At 37.6% G+C, this 18,249-nt stretch overlaps 1 protein-coding gene across 4 annotated transcripts in view; it reads right to left on the reverse strand.

Moving 5' to 3' along the window:
- The window catches only part of Auh (AU RNA binding methylglutaconyl-CoA hydratase), a 155,034-nt gene that overhangs the window by 126,507 nt on the left and 10,278 nt on the right, over window positions 1-18,249 (reverse strand). For 3 of the 4 annotated variants that reach the window (XM_071602574.1, XM_027955417.3, XM_027955418.2), the window contains exons 2-3: window positions 10,455-10,522; window positions 10,256-10,343 (exon numbers count right to left, since the gene is read on the reverse strand). The exons of the other annotated variant lie outside the window; for it this stretch is intronic. In XM_071602574.1, coding sequence (XP_071458675.1) covers window positions 10,256-10,343; window positions 10,455-10,522 — 156 coding nt within the window. The remainder of the gene's footprint in view (window positions 1-10,255; window positions 10,344-10,454; window positions 10,523-18,249) is intronic. 4 annotated transcript variants of the gene reach the window in all.

The following is an 18,249-nucleotide window of genomic DNA, read 5'->3' on the forward strand; positions in this document are numbered from 1 at the left end:
AGTATCACCTATGATTACAGATCATATACTCTCAGTCTAAATAAATAAATAATAAGCTCTGGTGAGAGGGTTTTGGATCAGCAATTTGTTTGTCAGAGTGGTTTGGATCAGCAATTCTGAAACTCCTTCTGAGTATGACAGGACTGAGCTGGCAACACAAATATGGAACTGGAGAAGAGAAGATGCGAACTCTGCAGTGTTGAACTAGAAACACAGGTGTCATATGAACTCATGGTTTTCAATGTATAAATAATGAATTGATTTAAATACATGTGTACGTATATAATATAGAATTTATCTATTTCTTAGCTCTGTCTCAGGAAAGGGCCTAGTAGCAAAGACAATGAAACAATAATGAGCACATGGAGCACTTAGACCTTGGTTCCTCAAACCCCATTCCCCACTAGACAAAACCAGACACCCGCACCTTGGACTGAGATGGAGTAACGGTACTGGACCATCTCCTCCAAACACACGAAAGGATTGCTTTTAACATGAGTAAATTAGATTGGCGTTTTTTAAAAAAATTTTTTTTCAGTTATACATGGGCAGAATATCTTTATTTTGTTTGTTTATTTTTATGCGGTGCTGAGGACTGTCCCCAGGATCTCATGTGTGTGAGGCGAGCGCTCTACCGCTGAGCCACAACCCCAGCTCTAGATTGGCATTTATTAACCATGTTGCCTTTACTTTTACAGAGAATATAAAAATACTGACTACCTTCATCTATCTCAATCTTATTTTGTCCCCAAAAGTCCAAAGTTACTCACATGGAAATTCTCCTCAGGGGGGTTTTGGAAACCATAAACCTCAAGATCATTCTAACTGGTACTCACTTTCCAATCTAACATTCATCCACATGAGCTGTCACTCAACAAAATATTTCTTGAACTATGAGTTGTCCAGCTGTTTGCAGATCATTACCCAATCATACAAGCACCATGAACACTTTTACTACAGGCCAAGATATAATACCTCCTCAGCCAGGCCTCTCTGGCTTCTTCCCATTCCGCCCAATGCCTCTCACCCTGGCTCCTTCAGCAGCAGAGGGGCCAGGTTCCAGGGAATGGACTGAGATAAGCAAAGAGGAGAGAAAATAACTGAGTCAGGACCATGGGTCAGTAAACAGCAGCCTATACAGGCCAGTCTTACCCAAGTGTGAGGTATGAAAAGAGTGAAAATTTAATCTAACTTAAGGTTCAGAGACTGAACTTTTGGGATGTGAATAGGATTAGGTAAGGTCACCAGGGTGCAACAAATTAATAAATCCGATAATTTTGCATGAAGATGGAGAAAGACCAGAAGATACATACACACACATACTCCCTGCCTCTTGCCATGAGATGCTCTGCACTACCTCAGGACTTTATTAGCAAGAAGACCATCATCGAAAGAGGCTACTAGACCCTGCACCTCCTGAACTGTTAGCCAAAACAAATCTCTTTTCTTTATAAAGTATCCTGACCCAAGTGTTTTGTTACAATAACACAAAATGGACTACTAATACAGCCCTCAAGAATGGTCTTCACTTTTCTAAAGGGTTATAAAAGTAAAATAAGGAATATGTGACGAAGTTTGTAAGGTGCCCAAAAGCCTAAAATATCTGGCCTATGACTGAAAACTGTTTGCTGATAGCCAGAATAATGCCACTTCCCAGAGAAACCCCTAAGACAGCAGATGTCGCTGCTCAGGATCAAGTGCCAAGAGTCGACTGATGAAAAGCTCACTTTTTCTAAGTTGTTTAACTCTGCTTTTCTAGCTGGAGCTCTCCCAATCCTGACCCAGCTCAAGAGTTGGCTCAGCCTGCTTCTCGGAAGACCCTCTTGCTCCTCGCTGCCCCAATGCCCTCCTTACAACCTAGCCAGTCAGCTTGGAGCGAGGGGACTAAGGGAAAACAGCTCAGCTCTTCTGACCATCTGTCCACCTTCTAGAGCAGCCTAGTCTCTACTCACCCCCAGGCAACTCTCTCTTCCAAAGCATCTCTGTTGTTGGAGGCAGTGAAAGAACTGAGAATCCATTTGGGACTGTGTCTAAATCACATTTCCAAATCGTTTTAACAGTAAGTAATTAAACTGATGCTTTAATCCTCACCAGTCCCCCACTTCAAATTCATGAGGGGAAGAGAGTGGTCAGCTTTTACTGGTACCCCAGTTATAATCTCCTATCTGTGAGACTCTGACACTATCTCAAGAACAAGTCATTCTTCTTAACCACACAAGCCACCTACACATGACCTGTGTAACAAAGCTCATTTTATTTAATCATGACACTTTGCCAATGTTACTTCCTCACCATTCGAAACTGTTGACACAGGCGTCCTGTGAACTACTTGCTAAACTACCTTCTACGGTCCACGCACTGTTCTGGCAATAGGCCCTCCCCTGAATGCAGGGAAGAAGCCTAACTGTGGGTGAGGGTTATAAATAAGTAGTGAAAATAATAGTGATAATAAAACGTGGAAAATAAATTGAGGAACTAAAAAGTTCAAAGATGAAGTTCTAAATACAGAAAAATACAACAGAGGTGGGGGAAGCAGGAGGTCTGCTTCAGCAAAAGTGATGAGAACCACTTTCTATGACATTTGAGCAGAGGCTTTTCCAAGCAGAGGGAACACAGAGCAACGAGCCCAGGAGGAGAATGAGCTCTGGCTAGCACAGAGTAAGAAGGGAAGTGACAGGAGGAGACAGCAAGCGGCGGGAGCCTGGGAAGATGGCGACGGCCGCAGTAGAAGACACCTCACACACTTGGCATCATTTTCCCCCGCTGCTGGACCACAACCACAGACCCAGAGGGGCGACTCGGCAGCTCCAGGCAGAAGTCTGAAATGGGCTGGCGTGGCTACCTTCCTCCCAGGAGCTCCGGACGCGCGTCTCTGCCTCTTGGGCTTCTCCAGGCTGTCTGTATTCCTTGGCCCAGGGCCCTTTCTTTGCATCCCTACAATTTCTGCTTCTCCTGTCATTTCTCCTTCTCAGATTCCTTCTGTCTCCTCTCATGTGGACCCTTGTTTTTACATTGGGCCCTTTGGGTAAATCAAGAAAACGCCTCTCTGCCAAGTCCCCTTTAGCATGTAAGGTCACATGTTCACAAGCTCCTGGATTCAGACACAGACAGCTCTGGAGCCTTGGATTCTGCCTCCTGTACACTGTATTCCTGGGGACTATCTGAATAGGTGATCCATTATTATTTATTTTTTACAGACAATATTTAGTTCTTCCTTACTTTTAGCCAGTGGATAAACTAGAAATGGTAACAAGCTAAGTAGAGCACTCTTCTGACTTCTGTGAGTCCATGTAGCAAACTCCATGCCGGACACCAATCATGATACTGCAACAGTGTCCACTTTATGCTTTGAATATACGCCTTGCTGCTCTGCCACTGCAATTTATTTTTTAAATGGACATGTTTCTTTCTCTTCCTCTCTCCCTGCTCCTTCCTAATCTCTCTCCCCCATCACTAATATCAAGGGAAACAGAATTACCTTTCTTCCCGTCCTGGGCAGAGTTATCTGTCCCCAGTAGACACCCTCCAAAGGAACAAAGTCATCTAGACTTTGGGGATGGCACCAGAAGATCTCAGAAATGACTATCTCCCAAACTAACAAGTGAATGACGACTCTAGACATCTAGACACAACCTGTGGAATGTAGCCTTTGAGTCACCTCTTTAAAAGCCCCCTGTTCCTGCTGATGGGGAGAACTGCAGCCTTTGGGACAGGAGAACCTTGTGTTTCTCCTCTGATAACAAAGCAATAAACCTTCTTTCTTCTTTTTTTCAAAGCCGTGTCCACGTTGTTGGATCGGCATCAGGGACAAGGACTGAGCTTTCACCAACAATATCATTTTTTCTAATACTATTTCTAATACCAAATTGGGGGGGGGGGGTCATCTATCCCAATTCTCCAATACCAACTGGGTATACAACAATCCAATTAAGTTCTAATACTAACTCCCAAAGTTAGTACAGACCCCAGAAGCTAAGGGCTCAGTCGTACAGAACTGTCCTCACTTCAGATAACAACCACAAACCCCAAGGGCAATTGATACTTCTGACTAACCAGCTATAAATTGGGGGTTTCCATAAGCCCCTCCTCAGATTCATCAATTCACTATAACTCTTAGAATTCAGGAAAACCCTTTACTTGCTTTTATAGCTGAATTATAAAGAAACAGATTCATAGGGCAAGGGATGCGGCACGCCCCCGTCTTCTCCAGGTCAGGCCACCCTCCCAGCACATCCATGTGTTTCCCGACTTGGAAGCTCTCTGAATCCCACTGTTTTTAACATAGGTTTCTTACACAGGCCTGACTAATTAGATCACTGGTCACTGGTGACTGAAATCAAATCTCTGGCCCCTCACTATAACCCAGTGGTTGAGAGCAAGGATGCTAAAATTTCTAATCCTCTGATCCCACAATTGTTTTCCTAACTAGAAATCTCCATCCTGAAGCCAGCTGGCGGCCATACCTTATATCATCTCTATCAAAGAGAAGGCCTTCTCACCATTCAGGAAATTTTCAGGGTTTTTAGGACTCTTTGCTAGGACAAAGTTTGAGAGGTAGAGGCTTTGGGAGGTCCCTGATACATTTTTTAATCATACTATCATATCTCAATCTCTATCTCATGGTATATGCAAAAATCAACTTATAATACATCACATCCTCAATGTAAAATATAAAACCTACGGAAGTACTAGAAGAGAACACAGAGAAAATTTTTGTGAGTTTGGGATAGACTAACATTCCTTAATTCATAAGAAAGTTATAAATCATAAAGAAAAAGAATTGATAAGAAAGTCTCCAACTGAAAAATCTTTGTTCTTAAACTATAAAGAAAAGGGCAAGCCATTCAGCGGGAAGAAAAATCTGCACACATTCTATAAAAGACCTGTGCCAAGAATAATATAAATAACCCTTACAATTCTAGAAGATGCAATAAAGACCTGAACACACAAATCACAAAAAATATATGCAGATGACAAACAGGTACAAGAAAAGATGCTCAAAATCACATGTCATTAGAGAAATGCAAATTGGATCCACAGTGACATATGACTACACATCTATTAGGAGGCTCACAATTAAAAGACTGATAATATAAAGTGTGGGTATACATGTGGAACTCCTAGACCTCTAATACATTGCTGATGAAAATGCAAAACGATACAGAAAAGAGCTAGAGGTTTCTTGGGTTTTGTCTGTTTGGGTTTTTGGTGTTAGGGATCAAACCCAGGGCCTTGTTCACAGTTGTCATTTTCCTACAAAATTAAACACACAGTTAAGATAAAACTGAGTCAGTCCACTCCTATTTACCCAAGAGAAATAAAAGCACGCAATCACAAAAAGATTTGTACACGAATGGTCACGGAAGCTGGAACAGTTTAAATACTGAAAGTTCCCCCAAGGTCCATGTGTTAAAGGAATGGTCCCCAGGGTAACAGTATTGGTAGATGGCAGGACAAAGTTTGAGAGGTAGAGGCTTTGGGAGGTCCCTAATCCAATTGAGGCCTGCTCTAGAAAGGAACCTTGGACCTTTCTCTCCTTTTCCTTGGCTCTCTGGCTCCTGATGTGCGTGGTTTTGCTCCTCCACACACTCTCTCTATGATATGCTGCCCAAATCAATGGGGCTAATAGATCATGGACTGGAACCTGCAAAACTATGGGTCAAAATAACCTTTTTTCCTCTTTTTAAGTTAACTCAAGTATTTTGTTATAGTAAATAAAAGCTAACACAGAAGCAGTGAAGACAAAAACCAAAAAATGGAAGAACCCAACAACTATCAACTCGTGAGCAGAAAAAAAAAAAAAAAAGCAGTTCATACAATGGACTACTCAGCATATAAAATAAATATTCAGCAAGGAAATAAAAAGTACACTCAGCAAATAAATGAAACTGCTGAAACATAAAACATGGGTGAAGTTCAAAGCATTATTACACTAAGTGAAAGAGGCCAAACACAAAAGACCACCTAGAATATGAGTTCATTTATAAGAAATTCTAGAAAAGACGAAAGTACAGCAGTAGCACAAAGACCTAGATTTTAATAAGAGTTCAGAGTAAGGGAAAGGGACTGAAAGCTTTTAAAGTTAGGAACATGATCTTTATAATGAGTGCAATCTTGGTTCAAACATTGGTCAAGACTCATTAATACCCTTAAAAATTGGTAAATTTCATTGCAAGTAAGTTATATCTCAATAATTTTTAATCATATACAACAATAAAAACTCTATGCTGACATACTGAACTAATAGATATTCATGGTGTATGTCCCTTTTACATTACTTATCAAACTCTCAAAGTGACTACTAGGCAAATATATAACAATTAAGAATCTGAAACAATATTTAACAGATCACAGGCTCCTACATAACTATTCCTGTCATGACATCTGTATTCATTTAAACAATACACAAGTATTCAATAATGCATGTTGACAATTTTAGTGAGAAGTCTTTAGTCATAACACAATTTACTAGAATTCAAAAGCAGAAGCAAAACGACCTTTACTTTATTTGAGAGGAAAAAAAAAAAAAGCCCACACTGATATAATTCAGTGAAACACTCAATTTAGAGTTCTAAATACAGTAATCAATTACCAAGAATTATTTATCAGCTATTTGAGGAATTTCAAACAAAAAAACTCTCAATCTCAGTAATTTCTCATAAAATTTCATTTTAAATGTTATGGTAAAAACAATGCACATGCACTCTGCTAGGAAGTATTAGAAGAGTTGAACAAAAATAAACAGATGACTGTGATTACAGTTTCCATCTAAGGCAATAGCATAAGCAAAAGAATTCTCCCCTAATGTCATTATAGGTAAAATACATTAAAATTTTGAGCGTCTAAACATTTCAAAGTGACAATTATTTTAGCTTTTATGTACATAAAAAATAAAGTAAACTTTTTTAAAGTGAAGAAATAAATAATTTCTACAACATACAGGGGCAGCAGCACACATTCAAGTCAATCTCTCATCATTATGTAGCCAATGCTTCACAAGAAGGTTGACTATCAAAATGCTATTTCTCAATATCTGAGAGAAGAAAAGGCAGGCCATGAACCCAGAAGCAGTGTTCTAATCTACAAGTAGGTATACAAAAATGATTCCCAAGCCACAGGGCCACTAAGATGGGTAAGTGCGTAAAATTTTAATTGCAAAAATTTCTTTAAAAAGAAGTCTTCATACTTCTTTTATTTTAGATTGAAAACACATAAAGGAAACTCTGACAGGCAGGGCCAATGGGGATGATTCTTCAGCAGACTGCTTGCCCTGCCTTTGGAATCAAGAGAAGTAACTAAGCTAAGGGTCTTTAATCAGGTCCTTCACCTCACAGAGACTCTACAAACTGAAATTCTACAAGCTTGAAAGGATCAGAATTGTTCTTTGACATCTCTTTTCAGTCTAAAATTCTGCCTCTCAAATTTTTAATAATAATTCTGGAACTCAGCTGATGTTACAATTTAAATTACCAAAACAGAAAAACAGATGAACATACTTTATAATTTTTTGAAGTTATTACTTCATATGTACTTGCCTAATATAATTTATCATTTCAGAAATGTTTCAAGAAAATAAAATACCACCCTAAATCATGATTTTATTTATAGACATTTCACACAATTAGAGTAACAATGGGCATAACATTCTGTACACAATTGTCTACTCTTAGGTGTTTTCCACACCATCATACATAGCCTTTATATGTATTGCTTTAAAGAGTTGCTTAACATTCCAATAAGGGCATGTATATATTCATCCGTAGACATATATATTAACACAATAAAATACTAAAGGATAAAAATTATTGAATTATTATTCTTAGGGAAATAATGGAGATTTCTCAGTATAATTTTCTAATAAGCTACCCTGCAGCCCCAAAAGAACCTCACAGCCACCAGTCATGGTATGAGAGCCTTTTACCTCAAAACCATGTTAACCCTGTCCTAAAAGTTACACATATAAGAATCCTAATTCTCTTGGTCTAAATTCCTCACACTGCTCAAGAAAAAGAATTGAAAATAAATGTAAAACCTTTATAAGAAACATACAGCTATCACTTATTGGATACAGTTGGCTCTCTGTATCCATGGATTTCATCCTCAGATTCAACCAATCACAGACAGAAAATACTTGGGGGGGAAAAATTCATAAGTACTGAACATGTACAGACTTGTATCCTTGTTATTATTCCTTAAGCAATGTAGTATTACAACTATTTACATAGCATTTACATTGTATTCAGCATTGTGAAGAGCGGTGACAAGTAGATGGGAGAGCAGTGTCTGAAATTGGGATCCCTGATGTCTTCATGGCTGTGGCATGCTTGGTGCCTAGGAAAGTTAATGTGCAAAGGTGCAGGATGCCTAGTTGCTATGGTAATGCATTCCATGAGGAAGCTCTGTGCTAGAGTCTTATCAGTCTGGACCTTGATCTCAGGCACCCAGTTCCTGGGACAACCACAATGTTTCACCAGCTCTGCTGCTCCTGAACCTGCCTGTATAACAGTAACTTTAGACAATGGACTTTCTTGAGGGACACACAAACCTCCTAAGGTTGCACACTGCAAATGTAGAATGTAACTGAGGAATAAGCTGCATAATGTTGCTAACTTTCATGAATACAATGAATAATGCTTGCAAAGAATGTCTTGCATCTGAATGAGCCATATATAATAAAGATTGCTAGCATGATTCTTTAGACCTGCTTCTCCTTCTGAGAGCAGTGCTCCACCCAATCCCAGCTGTTATCTTCAAAAATCTGCGTATTTGAGTCTTTATTTTTCTAATCTCCCATCGCCCCTTGCCGGAACTGCTAGTTTGGCCACACTGGTCATAGCAGGGTAACGTAGGTAATACAGACATGATTTAAAGTATATGGAAAGATGTGGGTAGGTCACGCAAACACCACACCATTTTACCTAGGGGACTTGAGCACCTGCTGATCTGTGTACTCATGGAAGTTGGGAGCACGAAGGGAACTGAGGGCGAAGGTTCAGGAAGTCCTGAACCTAAGGGTAGGAAGGGACAAATATAGTGCACTGTGCTTCCTCTACACTGTCACATCAAAGTCTCCACCAACCCTACTAGGCAGATAGCACTAACTTTGACAAATGTGAAAACAGAAGCCTGAATGCCTAACACTCTCACCCAAGCATCTGAGGACAGTGATTCTATATTCTTCGATGACCCAAATGGAGTTACAGCAATCCTTTTTTAGGTATGCTACATTACATTATAAGAAAACAATAAAACCTTACCACAGCCAAGACTTCTGCAATGAATATTTCTTAATACTTTAAAATTCTATGTTTTACAGTGGAAGCCATAGATTAAAACCTAAAAAGACTGAGTAACTAAAGAACACAGGCCATAATTAGTCACCTCTAAAAACATCTGTCTACAAATATACCCTCATGTTCTAAGAACTGTTCCAAACATAGAATTCTAAGCACTCAATAAAAATTTGTTCAATGAATAAAACACTGCACAGACTTGAATGTCTGATTACTTCAAGGAAATTACCCTATTTATATTTTTGTTGAAATAGTTTTATGCTTCAATCAACTTCTGTCTCTATTTGATTATTAGTAAACAAATAATAATAATGATGCTGCATGTTATCAGCTTTTTTATTTTGATCACACACATTTTTCACTTGTTGAAACAGATTCATTTAATATCTTGGCTTAGAAATACTAGGAAATAAGGAAAATGCAAAATAACTTGATGTTTAGCTTTGAGAAATGCAACACAAACCAAAAATGTATATGTGAATTAGTTGTCTTTTGCTATCGCAGATAGCACAGACACATCCAGCCCCCACCTGGATACTACCATAAACACCCATCTTCAAAGCAAATTATCTATACTTAGAACTCTGAGATGAGACAGCAACTGCCAGTCAATTCACGTATCTTCTGAACAACTAACATACAGGGCATAATGTTTTGGTAGGACACCTAATTTTTCCTTCCCAACTGATGTTTCATAAATATGATTTATGTATGCATCACAAGCAAATTTTAATGACTCAAAATATTTTTTTGGTAAATACAGAATTTACCAAATCCACATGTTGCAAAAGATTCTAATGCTGACAGAGTAAACATGTTATTTTTCTCATGAAAAACAGACTGAGTTGTTGCCAGTAATGAAGTTTAAACCAAAACCACAGAACATTTGAATGAAAAATGGGCCACTACTGAGGAAACACTAAACCTTAAATATAATTTCACAATAAAATTCATTTACATACCAGCACAGAATATCCCTGGGACTTCACTCCTGATTATTATAGTCCGAACTTTCTTATCAGATTTTAAGGCATCCACAGCTTTTGATAACTAAACCAAAATAGGAAGAACAAGAAGGAAAAAGAAAAAAAGATCATTTTCAGATTGATATTAATACTATATCTTAAAATTAGAAGCAAACAGTTTAATTTTTACACTCACCATTTTTATAAGATTTTTACTAAGTGAATTTTTGCCATAAGCTCTGTTTATTCCAAGCACCACAATTCCTGGTTAAGGGAAAGGGGAGGAAAGCATAACACTTGAGTTAGTAAGATATACAGAGAACACAGACTCTAGTACACCTAGCTACCTCGGGACTTAACAAACCTACCACCTCCTTAAGGTTCCTGCAAGACTTTATTCATCTTTATTTTCATATTTAGTTTCCTTTATAAGATAAATAGTTTTTTTTTAATTTTCTGGATTTATTGAAGTATAACTGACAAATAAAGTGATATATTTAAAATATACAACCTGATGTTTTGAAATGTGTATACATGGTGAAATGCTTGCCCTTATTAAGCTAATTAGCATAGTCATCAACTTATGCCTTTTTTAAATTTATTTTTACATTACAATTCTTAATACACCATCATACCATAATTTATCATATCTCTGATTATATATGTTGATACCAAATTCACATCTTCATACATGTATTTTGTATAACTATCATAGTTTTAAAAAACTGTTCATCTTGTATCTCATCATTATATAAGATAAACAGTTTTTTAAAAAACTATGACAGTTAAAGAACTTATAAAATCAAACTAGAGCTTAATGTTCATTACTTTTAGGGAAGAACTTCATGACCCTTCAATTTATCTCTGTAAGTATCATCAAGATAAAATGTAACATTTTACTAAATTTTAAATCACTGAATCAGACACACTAGAGAAGGTTACTTATTAGTGAACAATTGGATTATAAGACAGTACTTAAAATGGGGCTTCATCACTTCAAGCATACAGTACACAGAAATAACAGCTAACAAAACCTTGTCACATATAAAAATTACCTGATCTATTTTTCTGCTGATATACCAGTTAACAGCTCACTAATGCTTTTTGTTATAATACATAATTCTCTTTATTTCAACCCCAGGCTTTTCTCCTGACTTCTGTCCCACACACTAAACCTGAGGGTATTCCTATTTTAAAAACCTATGAGCAATTCAAATTCAATCTATATAAAACAAAGATCATCATCTTATAAAAATGGAGATCTCCCTCCTAACTCTCCTAATTCTATCAAAGACTATCACCTAAATACAGTCCCCCACTCCAACTGCAGATCAATTTTCTAAAAGCAATTCTTATGCATAGAATTCCTCTCTCCTTAAAATTTTTTAATAATTTATTTCAATCTACATGAATTCAAAGACCATAAATGGATATTCAAAATCCTATGCAACCTGTACTCGGCCTTCTTGTCTCCTGGGTAAGCACAAACTTGCACTATATATCAGCCCTTCTACTGGGCTGAATACGGTCCTTAGTTTTAACTGAGTAAAACAAAAGACAATGAAATGTACACATGTCTGTTCAAGAAACTGCAAAGCCGTTGTTTTAAGAATTCCAAATGATTTCAGTTGATGGAGAAAAACATGAGAACTGGTATCTACGACAGGCTGTGTGTTAAACACTGCGTGACCCTGAGTAGGTCTCAACAGGAATGACAACGGCTCCACTAACTGAGCACATTAGTATGCACCAGTACTGCTCCAGTGCCTTATCCCTGCTAATTCACATAATCCTCACAACCCAAGAGGCAGGCACTACTTTTATTCTCAGTTAACAGATAAGGAAAGACTTGAAGAGGTTAAGAACCTTTAGCCAGTAAGGAGCAATCAAACTCCACACTTCAATGAGTATGGCTCACCATTAAGCTTCAGTTTAGTAGCTAACTGTGAACATGAGATGTGTTCGCTAAACTATATTGAGTATGCATTTTGGTGCTCAGCCCTCAAAGAACTAGAGTCTAGGAGGGAAAGATAAACATTAATAATCAGCAGACTATATAATTCAAAATGTTGTATACACTACAAGTTGTATACAAGTGTTACTACAGATATGCTATATAGTAACTTAGAGCCAGAACTGATATGGTCTGGGGACAAAGGGAGATGGCTAACAAAAGCTTACCCACTATTTGAGGTGAGCTGAGAAGAATGACATGTTCACCATCTCTAGCAGTCAGAGAAATGCAAATCAAAACCACCCTAAGATACCATCTCACTCCAGTAAGATTGGCAGCCATTATGAAGTCAAACAACAACAAGTGCTGGCGAGGATGTGGGGAAAAGGGTACACTTGTACATTGCTGGTGGGACTGCAAATTGGTGCAGCCAATTTGGAAAGCAGTATGGAGATTTCTTGGAAAGCTGGGAATGGAACCACCATTTGACCCAGCTATTCCCCTTCTCGGTCTATTCCCTAAAGACCTAAAAAGAGCATGCTACAGGGACACTGCTACATCGATGTTCATAGCAGCTCAATTCACAATTGCAAGACTGTGGAACCAACCCAGATGCCCTTCAATAGATGAATGGATTAAAAAAATGTGGCATTTATACACAATGGAGTATTACTCTGCATTAAGAAATGACAAAATCATAGAATTTGCAGGGAAATGGATGGCACTAGAGCAGATTATGCTAAGTGAAGCTAGCCAATCCCTAAAAAACAAATGCCAAATGTCTTCTTTGATATAAGGAGAGTAACTAAGAACAGAGTAGGGACGAAGAGCATGAGAAGAAGATTAACATTAAACAGAGATGAGAGGTGGGAGGGAAAGGGAGAGAAAAGGGAAATTGCATGGAAATGGAAGGAGACCCTCAGGGTTATACAAAAGAACATACAAGAGGAAATGAGGGGAAAGGGAAAAATAATACAAGGGGGAGAAATGAAGGTCAGCAGAGGGGGTAGAGAGAGAAGAGGGGAGGGGAGGGGAGGGGAGGGGGGATAGTAGAGGATAGGAAAGGCAGCAGAACACGACAGTCACTAGTATGGCAATATGTAAATCAATGGATGTGTAATTGATGTGATACTGCAATCTGTATATGGGCTAAAAATGGGAGTTCATAACCCACTTGAAGCAAAGTGTGAAAGATGATATATCAAGAACTATGTAATGTTTTGAACAACCAACAATTAAAAAAAAAAAAAAGAATGCATTAAGGTGGGAAGGTCGGAAGATGGCTGAATTCCAGGCAGAGGAAACACAGGAGAAGGCATAAATCAGTCCTGGTCCCATTTTTCCCACAGGAAAAAGCACAAATCAGTAACAGTCCACAGAGAGGAGAATGGAGAGGACAGCACAAAACTCAATGTCTTCAATGAGGGACTCAATGTCCCTTCAAGTCCTGCTAAAAATCTGGCCTTTATCCTAAGAACAAGGAGTAACCTCTAGAGCAGATATACACACACACAAAACGAGAAAGGGGATCAGCCAGAAGTGCACAGGATAGAAGCTCAAGGCACACTCTGTAGTCCAGTCAGGAGATGTCAGGTTTGGCTGAGGCTGACAGTTGTAGAAATAAAGGGAACTGAAAGGATTCATGAGCTATTCAAGGTACAATTTAAATGAGTCACTGATGACTAGACTAAGGATTAACTGAACTGAAGAGAAGTGCTAGGATTTCTGGCTTCAGCAAATGGACAGAATGAAATGACATTTAATGAAACAAATCTATTAAAAATGACCAATGTGAGATCTGGAGGGGGATAAAGCTCCCGAGTTCAGTTTTGAATTAAAGGGAAGCTGAAATGTCTTTGAGGTATGAGATACAAATAATTCTAAATGCCATGGAGAGACATGGTGTGAGGACCAAATGATATGACACACGTAAAACTTACAGCACAAGTACCTAATTACTATCTCTCCTTCTAGCACAAACATTTTTGGTGCATTAAGTACTAATGTTTTATCATAAACTTTGCTAGATACTGCTGATATCATTATTAAAAATTCCATCAAAATGATTCTACCATAGTTAATTCCAGCAGTTTTTGAACTTACATTATGAAATTGACGTTTTTACCATAATTTAGGTTCCCTTTGTTCCATACTATATTTAGAGATTTTTTTTTTAAAGTATGTTTTAAGGAGCTTGCATTACCTATATACTTCATAGCAGGACAATAAAGGGAGCCTCCTAAAAATACGTTAACTGAGAATCCCCAGACTACCACTCAATACTGAATATCATAAATCTCTGACAATATATGGGAAAATAATGTCCTTTTATAATAAGTTTCACCAATTTTCTGAACTAAAGTTAACTAAGTTAAATGTTCATTAGCTCTTTTATGAATTACCTATTTTTATTATTTGCCTATTAAGTCATCTTCTTCCAGGACATGGTGTAGTGTTCCACATTTTTAGGTCCTTCATTCTTTTGGGGGGACCTGTAGGCTTTCAGGCATAGTTCTAGCACATGTTTTGGAAGGCTACTTGTTCTTGTGAAGGCTTTTATTTCTATTTCAGTTATAATTTCTAATCACATATTATAAGTATATGAAAAGTTTTGTGGTATCTTCTTTAGTATTTTCCTAGCAAATTTATGAACATTTAACAGATTTAATGAGTGATTATCTTCAATCTTCCAAGGACATGATCAATCATCATCTAGAAATGTTGGCAGTAACATTTTTCTCTCCAGTAATGACTTAAATATCTCATTTCCTTCTCTTACCATTTTACTTTAACTAGAACTACAAAACGAATACAGACGATTTGCAAAGATTACAAGTTTCCTTATGTTATCAACATCTTTAATGAGAATGCTTCTGCCATTTCATCAATTGTTATGCTTGCTACAGATTTCTTCTACTGGCTTTTAACAAGTTGTAAAAATTTATTTCTAAGTTCACACTTGCTTTAAAAAAGGCCATTCAGGGTGTGACTGACTCTACTTTGTGTACAACCAGAGATATGAAAAATCGTGCTCTATATGTGTAATATAAATTGTAATGCATTCTGCTGTCATATATAACAAATTTTTTTTTAAAAAAAAAGGTTATTCAGGCCACAATACAAAGAATGGATCAGAAAACAGCAAGATAAATGGATGAAGTTGGAGAAGATAATGCTAAGTGAAGTTAGCCAATCCCCAAAAAACAAATGCCGAATGTTTTCTCTGATATAAGGAGGCTGATTCATAGTGGGGTAGGGAGGGGGAACATGGGAGGAACAGAGGAACTCTAGATAGGGAAGAGGGGTGGGAGGGGAAGGAGGGGCAGGGGGATAGAAATCATGGTGGAATGTGATGGACATCATTATCCAAAGTACATGTATGAAGACATGAATTGGCGTGAATATACTTTGTGTACAACCAGAGATATGAAAAATTGTGCTCTATATGTGTAATATAAATTGTAAGGCATTCTGCTGTCATATATAAGAAAAATTAATTTAAAAAAGAATAAAGACATATCATACCTTCCCACCCACCCCCCCACACAAAAAAAAGAAAACAAAAAACAAAATGCTTGGGGCCAGAAAACATTTCAGATTTTTTTAGGATTTTAAAATATTTGCATATACATAATGAGATGTCTTCAGGACAGGACCAAAGTCTAATGTATGTTTCACATACACCTTCTATAAGTATTCTGAAGGCAATTTTACACACTATTTTTAGTTTGCCTGCATTTTGACTGCCATCTGTCACATGAGGTAGGGCATGGAATTTTCCATTCATAGCAACATGCCCAAAACTCTAAAGGTTACAAATTCTGAAGCATTTCAGATTTCAGATTTTCAGAGTACAGATGCTCACTCTGTACTAGCAAACCAATCCAGATCCAAGAACTGTAGACCAAAAGCATAATAAGAGCTTTAGACATCATGATCAGGTGAGATTTATTCCAAGAATGCAAGAGAAGTTCAACATACTAAAATCAAAGTAATACACTACATCCATAGAATAAAGAAAAAATTCTTAAAATCATATGATCATCTTAACTAATGTAGAAAAAGCATATGACAAAGCCTAACTCTCTTGGATGATTATTAAATAATTAAAGCAACAACTAGTAAGAGATAGAAACTTTAACTCAACCTGATAAAGGGCATTTATGAGAAACCACAGCTGACATCACCAGATTCAGCAATGAAAGTGAAAGTCTTTCTCAAAGATAAGGAATGAGAAGAATGCCTATTTTCACCACAGCCATGTTAACATGGTACAGGAAGTTCTAGCCAAGTCAATTAGGTGAAAAGGAAAGAAAAGGAAACAGAAACTAAGTATCATACAAATTGGAAAGGAAGAAGTAATTCCCACTCATAAAGGACATAATCCTGTAAGGAGAAAATCAGATCCACAAAAAAACTACAGCGCTAATAAAGGAATTCAGCAAAGTTCACATAATTTCAGACTGACAATGAACATCCCAAAAATGAAATTAGAAAACACAATTTGCAACAAATCAAAAAGAATGAACTTGGAATTCCACTTTGCAGTCCAGCCTAAGATGGCAGAAATTGTCACTCAATTCTAACCAAAAAAAAAAACTGAAGAAACTGAAAAAACAATAATTTATCATAGAACTATGAGAAAAGAGAGGCCTAGCTGGACTAACTGCTGCCCCCCAAAATTAATGAGACAGAGAATGTGGCTTGTCTGAGCAGAAGTTCAAAGGTGTAAACCTCAGTGCAGGGGCTGTGGCTCAGTGGCAGAGCACTTGCCTCACATGTGTGAAGCACCGGGTTCCATTCTCAGCACCACATATAAACAAATGAATACAACAAAGGTCCACCAACCACTAAAAAAAATAAAATAGGTATACAAATAACATAAAATAAAAAGGCATGGATCTGCACAAGAGCTACTGCTGAGGTAAGGAAGCTGGAGCAGACTGCTGAAGTTCCACATGGACAAGTAGGAGAGAGAGACTCCAGAGAAATCCAGTCGCCAGCCAAGGAGAGATCGTGAGCTTCAGGAGCGCACAGCAGAGATCACCAAACTGGAGAACAAAAAGAAAGAAAACGATGCCAGATCCAAGAAGTGTAGACCAAAAGCAGTGACACACACAATGAGAACTGCAGAAAGAAAAAGAGGGGAAAGGAAAACTGACCAAGCTGGGTGCCGTGGCATATGCCATTTGAGGCCAGCCTTGGCAAGACCCTGTCTCAAAATAAAAAACAAAAAGGGCTGAAGGTGTGGTCCACGTTTTACTGGGTTCCATCCCCAGTGCAGAACATGAATATACATATGCATAAATAGACATATAATCACATATACATTTGAAACTATAATGATCAATAATATCAAATTGATGACAGACACTAACCACTGATTCAGGAAAGGCATAGAAGATCAGGAGGATGAATACCCAAAACACTCCATCCCGACACATCATTTTCAGATTCTAGAACATCAAAGACAAAGAAAAAAATCCAGAAAGAGGTCAGAGAATCACAATTTCAACTAAAAGGGGCAAAGAAAAAAATTATAGACAACTTATCCTCAGAAATGAGGTAAGCAAGAGGAGACTGGAGTGAAATACAGTCATGCCTATACCATGTGAGAACATTCTAGTCAATGACAGATCACATATACAACAGTGGTCCCACAGACTATAACTAATTTAAACTTTCCTGTCAGCTAGTGATGTCAAATCCATCCCAGTATTGCAGCACAATACATAACTCACATATTTCTGATGATTTTGACATAAACAAATCTACTGTGCCACCGGTCATATGAAAGTATAGCACATATAATTATGTATAGCAAATAAATTCTTGATAATAGTAATAAATGACTGCTACTGGTCTATGTATTTACTATGCTACTTCTTTAATCATTATTTTAGAGTGCACTCCTTCTACTAATAGAATTTTGCTGTAAAACAGCACACTATGTTACAATGGCAGTAACCAGATATATCGCATGTTTAACACATCTCATGATTTCCATCATTTTTTCTCATGCTTAATTTAATCTCAA

This window comes from Marmota flaviventris, chromosome 16, assembly GCF_047511675.1.
Source record: "Marmota flaviventris isolate mMarFla1 chromosome 16, mMarFla1.hap1, whole genome shotgun sequence".
In the NCBI taxonomy this organism is placed as follows: domain Eukaryota; kingdom Metazoa; phylum Chordata; class Mammalia; order Rodentia; family Sciuridae; genus Marmota; species Marmota flaviventris.